General features: G+C 43.1%; 1 protein-coding gene across 1 annotated transcript; it reads right to left on the reverse strand.

Annotated features, from left to right (window-relative positions):
* Positions 1 to 415: 415 nt before the first annotated feature.
* Positions 416 to 3792, reverse strand: nptx2b (neuronal pentraxin IIb). The gene is made up of 5 exons (XM_028431262.1): positions 3152 to 3792; positions 2477 to 2696; positions 2081 to 2325; positions 1814 to 1993; positions 416 to 1283 (listed from the first exon to the last, which is right to left on the reverse strand). Exons 1-5 carry the CDS (start codon positions 3581 to 3583, stop codon positions 1053 to 1055), a joined length of 1308 nt encoding a protein of 435 aa, XP_028287063.1. The 5' UTR covers positions 3584 to 3792; the 3' UTR covers positions 416 to 1052.
* Positions 3793 to 8095: the final 4303 nt, after the last annotated feature.

An 8095-nucleotide genomic window follows, 5' to 3' on the forward strand; every position in this document is an offset into this window, starting at 1 on the left:
ATGACCCTGAGGTATTTCACAGGAGCCTGTCAGTCAAGCTGGCAGATACAACAAACAGACATTAGTAAATCCTTTTTGCAGCAGTTGTTGTCTTTATTTATCACATTTTAATTTATTTATTGGCAAAGCAATGAAAGGCACATACATATTAATAACAAGGCCACAGGACAAGATAGACAACGGAGTCGACAACAACACAACAGTCCTTCACTCTAAGTTAAAACCTACACATACAAAAATTAATGCACACATATGGTCATGTTTGACGGTGTAGGTCTATGTTATATTTTCTGAATGACTGATTCTAACAAACCATGAATAAAAATATATCACAACGTTGAAGCTATGAATATATTTTCAACATGATTCACCATTTAAACAGGGGTTTGTTCAAATGGAAAAGGCCAAAAAGAAAGCACTGTGACAGGCTCGTATCACTGTGCACACTGTAAAACAACAGGACTTCTAAACATATGTACTTCTTACAGAGTATTTTCCTGCTTACGTTCACCTTAAAATGACTGAACATGTCAGGATCAGAGGTGTGATTGATGCTGGCTCTAAGCCCATTCCCTAGTAACATTAGCCAGACCTTTAATCTTTCCTGCTACTCACTCCTACCCAGCACGCAATGCTGCCTCACATGTCAACCACAATGTCAGTCTGGGCCTAAATGCATTTGTTGTAGTACAGGTGTCCATCTGTATCGGACTAGAGTGGATTTCCAGGGCATCAGAGCTTTTGAGTGTGAAGGGAGGAGTGTGTGGGAGGCGGTGGTGGGGGAGTTAACGTTATGTCTTAGCACTAAAACCTGCAGGGGAGTAAAGAACATAATCAAGGTACAGAAAGAAATGTTGGTCGGGATGCACTACAAACAAAACCTCCAGTTTGCACTTTGGTGTGTTTCTACATTCACTGCTACATATATATCTGTGAACATGTTAGAACTGCAATGTCTGCAAAGCAGATGAAACAACACTTGTATACTTCCACCTATAAAACAAAGTCCATTAATTGCCTTAAAATGCTTGCTGGATGCAGCCAGACAAAATTTAAGTGTTGGGCAGACGCTCCTGACACATCTCCAAGGGCCGTTTGAGAGCTCCCCGCCCGAAAACCTCAACATTGCTTGCTAACCAGGGGATCACATTCCCAGCGATGTAGGTACTGCAGTTGGCCATGGATTGGATCTCGGCTGGCTTCAGAACACGGTCCCAAATGTTTACCTGACTCAGCTCTCCCACAAATGCCTGTCCAGCATCGAAGCGCCCGCCTACCACATCCTAAAAGGGCCATAAACAGCAAGATGTAAATCCAAACAACCACAACAACATCTAATGTAATTATATTTCTAAAACATAGGAGGCACTCAGTGGAAACAGAAACCTGCATGTGTTACCCTGGCCTCACATTATTAGACACATACCTTAGTATTCTCTGGGGGGTTTCGCTTATGTAGGCAGAAACAGCTTTACTGCTGTTGATTGCTTTGTCATTATAACCTGCCACCATCTCATTTCTCCTCCTGGGTCTGGTTGATTTTCTTGTTTCCTACTGCACTTTGCACAGACACCTCATAAATAGCACTGCTTATTAGTAGAACTACTTGACATTACCCTTTTAAAGTGTCTGGCTTGTAATAATGTCAATATGTTGCCTTGGACAGCCTAGTAATAGCACACTGCTAGTGTTCTGATGCTTTATGAAGCAAAAAAGGCCATGGCAATGTAATTCAATTCAAAATGTCATACTTCCTTGAGAGAAATGACTAAAAATACAGAGAGTCACTGTACATTTTATTGTGCATCTGTACCTGCTCCTGCCCCAGGATGATGACTCCTCCAGGTTTGATGGGGTGCCATGCTGCCAGGTTGTCACCAGTTCCAAGTTTCTCTCCATCTTGAAAAGCCTCCCACTGGCCATCCCGTGTAGTCCAGGAGACGCAGATGTGGTGCCATCGACCATCACGTACCTCCAGGGGTAGCCGGGCCACCTACAAAAAGACATTGTGTCTTTGGCATTTATGTCATTTTTTAGGAAACTGTTTTTTTTATTATCAAATAACAGTCTGGTGGCTTGCCTTGTCATTAATAAGTAGCTCAATTGGGTTATTGCCCCATTCAATCAGGACTATTTCATTTGCCTGCCCTGGGACGCCATAAGAGAAGGGCGTCCCTATGCCGGGAATGGCACTAGACTTGATCCACATGCAAAGAGTGAAGGCGTACATCTCTGGCAAGGTCTTGGTGATGCGGCCGTACAAATAGTTGGTCCTCTGAGGGAGGGACAGCTTGAACTGCTCTGGGGACTTAAAGTCTCCTCCTCCTGTAATGAGACAGGCAGAAACGAGAGAGAGTTATAAGCAGAGTGGGAGAGGTGGAAGGTAACAACCAGTCTCATCTCCCATTGTGTTTAATACAAGCAGTCAGCCTTACTGACAGGTGTACAGATATTAAGCCAGTATTTGTCTGTATACCTTTCTCCAGCTCACTAATCCTCTCCACCAAAGCGTTCAGAGTGCTCTCTGTCTTCAACCTGTAGGCAGCGGTGGCGTTGGACAGCATGCTCTTCTCCTCCTCCAAGTTGTTGACTTTCTTCAGCAGCTGTTTCTCCAGCTCCTCCAGACGACGCTGTAGCAAGTCGCGGAGCTCTGTAGGGAATGAGGCACCGGATATGTTGGCCCTCATTTGCTGTTGCTAAGGAAGGATGGACAGGAGATCATGAGATGGAAGTGCACAGAAATAGCCAGGGACACTGAACCCCCTGAGAGCTAAGTGATGCCTCACATCACAGTTAAATCAGCTGTGGTAGCTAGATAAGCACATATGCATACATTCTGGTAATAATGTTTGTTGTTGAATTTTCTTTTCCTTACACTCTCACCTTGTTAATGTTTGGGTAATTGTGTTGGTTTGGGAGAATTTTGAACGCACAAACACATCACATTCATCACATCTTCCTAATGTGTATGTTTCAGATTTGCCCTTTAGCCAATTAAATTCTTTCCACTGACAAATCGATACATTTCGTAATGTTTCTCAGTAGTGCTGGACTCCTGCTGATCAAGCCCTGAATCAATGGTAATTTGCCAAACGCTGGTTTTACGCGTGGTTTGGCACAGCGCTGCTCTGCGTAATTGATGGCATCTTACCTCCAGATTTTCCAGCCGGTCTTTGAGTCCCTGCATGGTTTTCCCCAGACTGTCAATGGTGTCATTAGGATCTCTGGGAACATCTCCCATTGTATTTTGCTTTTCTTTGCCCCATTTGTCGAACTTCCTGTCGTCGCTGGTTGAGGCGCACAGGGACAGCTTGGTGGTTAGCTCGTTGATGGTGCCCACTTGTTTGGAAATTGTTTCTTTCTGCTGTAAAATTGTCTCTCGGAGCTGCATGACAGTGTTTCTGAGCTCCTCTTCCTGTCCTCCGGCGTTTAACTCGGGTAACAATGTCACAGGGCAACTGGCATCACCGCTGAGCGGTATTGTCCGGCAGATGTATCGCTTCCCATCGTCCGACTGGGTGCTGGGTGCTTGACAAAAAGCCAAAGCACAAAAACAGAACAAGCCGCACAACCGTGAAAACATATCGGCCAGGTGATGAGAACAGTCAAAATAAAAGTGAACAGTCGAGAACTAAATCATTAAGGATCCAAGTTTCGTGCGTAAATTCAAGTTGATCTCACAAAAAACATCCCACTACGGTTTAAACAAAGTTACGCCATTCTGAGCGGGCGACCCGATCAAGGCTGGGTCTGTCACCGTAAGCCCGGTAATGTGTTGTGATAACGGAACTATTCCTGGCGCAAGGAGAGCGCAGAGTGCGCTGCTGATCAGGTAGCTGCTCTTAGGAAAGAGGCTTACCAAAAAAGGTGTCTGAAACCTTGAGTCGTAGTAGACTGACGTCACAATCCAGCTGGATAAAATATTTGTTTATTTAATTGCTAATAGGAGTCCTCTAATAACAGGGATTGTGTGTTCTTTTATTGTATGAACTCATCCTGATATATAAGTGCTTCATGTGTGGATTTTACAATGATACAATAAATATTAAAATCAGTAGTAAAGTAAACGTGCATTGCTTGTATAAATACATTTAAACCCAGATGATGTTACAATCACCACCACATCAAAAACCAAACAAATGTAGGTAAGTATCCTCAGACTAAGCAGCAAAGAAACAGGATGTGGTGGTAAACAATTAGCAGCAGCCGCCTGCTTGCTATGAAAGGTCAATAAAGCCTGGTGTGCAGACTGGAAGACATACCACTGAGCTTTGAACAAGGCGACCAACCATGCTCCAAATCACAAAGTCAATCAGGGATTTGTTGTTTTAATTATTATGATGACACTGAGGGATAAAGCAAAAAGAACGGAACACAAAGTGCTGAGGTTTAAAAAGACAACTTTGTGCTAAATAAAAGCTCAAATGAGTAAAAACAGCTATTTGAATGAAGAATAACGGTGTTAAGATTTACTAATTACAAGTACTTATACATCAAATAATTAGGAATATTGTTAGATGAGACACATTTGCTGTTCTTTCAGATTGGGGTAGTATAATAAATTTATGCACAGCATTAAATAGGCAAGGTTCCACACCAGGTATTCCCCCTCCAAAAGGTCAGGAAATACATTTGAAAGTGGATGAAAGGGTTGTGATATATAATATTAAACACATCTGTGTATATTTCTGCCACCCTTTTTAATCTCTGAATTTTATAATTTATTTAAAAATGTGCATAATTTTTGTTTGTGTAACAAGCACTTTCACTGGGTTGAAGGACAGTCTATACCCAGCTTTCCAGGAAGACAGAAAACATGTCCTATTGTGCAACCCTCAGAAGTGCACATGAGTAAAAAAAAAAGGAGCTTTAGATGCATGAATAGATTTTAGGGTATTGTTGATGATTCAGTCTCAAGGAAAGTGCACTCTTTTCTATAGAAGAAATAATGCAGGGGTGATCCAGCCTCATCATAAGGGCATCAGCAGCTGCAGCCCTGATGAAAAAAACACAAATCTAATGGACAGATGAGTGGTTTTGGAAAGCCACAGAATGTGGTGTGTGTCATCCACTCTCCTCTCTCAGGATAAAGCCCCCATCAGAAAAAAAAAAACATTAATGAAACAAACAGGACAGTGCAATAACACTGAGACAAACATCTTTTAGCAGATCATTATTACTTAGGGAACACAGAGTGCAAAAGAGAATGAGAAAGTCATATGATGTGTCAAATTATCTCTTACATCATATGTGACATTAAATGAAAGGAATATCTCATTCTGCAGTCATTTTTTTGCCAGTGGTTCTGTCTGTGGGAGGGAAGGAGAGGTATGAATTAAAACCCATTAGTGATACTTGCGGGTAGGAGACAGGCCTGATAGATCAGGCAAGATAACTAATTATCTTCATTCAACCAGACAGACCAAAGTCATTATTTCCACAGCTAATAAAACAGCTTATTTAAAAAGAACTCAAGCCTTGTTGCCATATGTGTGTTTTTTCCTTTAATATCTAAATGGTGAGTGAAACTTGGGTCTAAAAATGATCATAAAGTGAAACATGATTTAATCACCTGATCAGAATAAAATGGAAAACCACTGTGAATCAGTGAAAACATCAATTGTAAAAATCTACAACGTTTGGCATCTAATTAAGTATAAATCATCCCCCGAGTTTGATAAAAAAAAAACACCTTTTATAAAACCTATAGGTTGGTGCCATTGCTTTGAGCACCAGTGGTTTTAAAACATGGAGTTTATGGACCCACAGGTACTTTCACTATACTGCCATCTTGTGGTAAAAACTGATACCTAATAATAAAAAAGTACCAGGACATAAAACAAATGTTTCGGCTTGGCAACTTTGAACATTTAATCATCAAGTCTATCTCTAGACTCTACTTAAAATTGGGGAAATTAAAATGGTAAAACGAATATATAGAAATCTTCATGTTTGTAAAATGAGCACTGCAGCTTAATGTCCTTTTTTGAGAGTGTAATATGCAAAGCATATAGAAAAGCATTTCCTGAAGAAAATGCAAGTTTGATTGCTGCAGCTGAAGCATTGCTTTGAATGCTGATGTGAAGGATTGCGCTGAATTGCTGGAGAATCAGAGCAATTCAGAGTTTTGTATGCCTCTGTGTGTCAGCCTGTCACCATGGTAACAGCAGAGGAGAACTCAAAAACCACTCCAACTTTGAGAGCCTGGAGTGCGGAAACGATTCGGAATTAGAAAATTCTGAATACAAGTGTGATAGAGCAGCATCTAATGAGCGTTTTAAGACTAAAATGGAGTCTGTAGCTTCAAATTTGTAGGAGGAGATACATTTGGCTGATGACACCGACATTGCTTAATATTTTAAAAACTAGAAAAAGCATATCCTGAAGAAAATGCAAGTTTGTTTGCCGCAGCTGAAGCATTGCTTTGAACGCTGATGTGAAGGATTGCTCTGAATTGCTGGAGAATCTGCAATCTGAATTTAATTTGCTGAAACACGGTTAAGAATTTAGAAAGATGAAGCTCTTATTTGGAAAAGTAGAAAATGTTTTAATATTATAAAGATATGAAAAAGAAACAGCTGAAGACAAGAACAGTATGAAGTCATGACCTTAAAGAATAGCCTGTGTGTCAGGGTTCAGCGGCGAGGTGAGGACACAAGTGCAGGACAGGAGCAGTTCACAGTCTACAAAGTCTTTATTTTCTCCAGGTAGAGTAAAAAACAAAGATAATTCCTGAACTTGGAGTTAATTCAAAAGTACAAGTTCTTCATGTCTTGGCTTTACTAAGAATTCAAGGCAAACACAAAAGTTCTTCATGGCTTGGCTTAACTAAGAGTTCATGGCAAAAACACAAGTTCTTCATTTCTTGGGTTAACGAGAGTTACTGGCGTAACTACGGTTCTATGAATCCTGTGGTGCTTTAAGCACTGGATGACCATCCCGGCGAATGCGCAGGTCGAGTACAAATGACAACAAAGTCACCTGTGACCTCCCGGTGACCCACGTGAGTCCATATAGTCACGTGACACCGAAAGCCTGTAAAACGTGCTCTGTGACGTCCATGAGGCCGCTGCACAAATGATATCCAGAGGAACCCCGTTCATGGCAGCCCAGGACGTTGTCACACTCCTGGTTGAGTGACACCTTATTCCTGATGGTGGGCGTCGACCCTGTGACACATAAGCATGTTTGATTACTTCCACCACCCAGTGTGCGAGTCTCTGCTTAGAGAGAGCCCGACCCTTGCGAGGGCCAGCAAAGCACAAAAACAGGCAATCAGACACATATTTGGGATGTTGCCTTGATATACAGCTCCAATGCACGAACAGGGCACAGCAGGTCTGTCATGCCCAACCGCTCCAGCTGGCCCGCTTTGTGACGGGACCCACTGGAGCGGTTGGGCATGACCTACTGCTGAAGCTACTTTTGGAAGGAATGCAGCATCAGGCCACAAGGTTACGCCTGAGCCATCAGCGTTCCATCAGGAATCGTGAACAGACAAGGCCTGAGGTTCACCCACCCGTTTACCTGATGCCATGGCCAGCAAGAATGCCGTTTTGAATGACAGCCATCGGAGAGATGCATCAGACAACGGTTCAAAGGGCCTGGCCTGCAGGGAGTCCAGGACCATGGATAGGTCCCACGTCGGAGCCACCGGGCAACCAGGTGGGTGGAGCCGTCTGGCAACCTTGAGAAATAGAGAGACAGTTTTGTTCCTGCCGAGAGTAGAACCAGCTATCCCTTCGTGCCAGCAGGAAATTGCGGCAACATATACCTTAAGCGTAGACGGAGGCCGCCCTCGCCCGAGAAGGTCTTGTAAGAATTCCGGGACAGCAGAGAGTGGACAACGTACTGCGTCCTGCCCTTTGTCATGACACCAGTTGTCAAAGACTCTCCATTTACTAGTGTACAGCCTCTGGGTGGACGGGGCACGGGCATTAGTTATTGTCCTTGTCCTATTTCCCCCCCATGCTCTGAGAATGTCGTACCCGGCCCTGCAGCGGCCAAGCCCAGAGCTGAAGGCACCTGGGGTCGGGGTGCAGGAGCTGGCCACCCAGCTGGGAAAGGAGATCCCTCCTGGCTGGGAGGTGCATTG

This window comes from Parambassis ranga, chromosome 19, assembly GCF_900634625.1.
Source record: "Parambassis ranga chromosome 19, fParRan2.1, whole genome shotgun sequence".
NCBI lineage: Eukaryota > Metazoa > Chordata > Actinopteri > Ambassidae > Parambassis > Parambassis ranga.

Coding starts and splice junctions, on each gene's coding strand:
- nptx2b (XM_028431262.1), bottom strand. CDS start 3,583: ATGTTTTCACGGTTGTGCGGCTTGTTCTGTTTTTGTGCTTTGGCTTTT. Junction 1,994..2,080: donor AGCTACTTATTAATGACAAG/GCAAGCCACCAG, acceptor GTCTTTTTGTAG/GTGGCCCGGCTACCCCTGGA. Junction 1,284..1,813: donor TCATCCTGGGGCAGGAGCAG/GTACAGATGCAC, acceptor TGGCCCTTTTAG/GATGTGGTAGGCGGGCGCTT.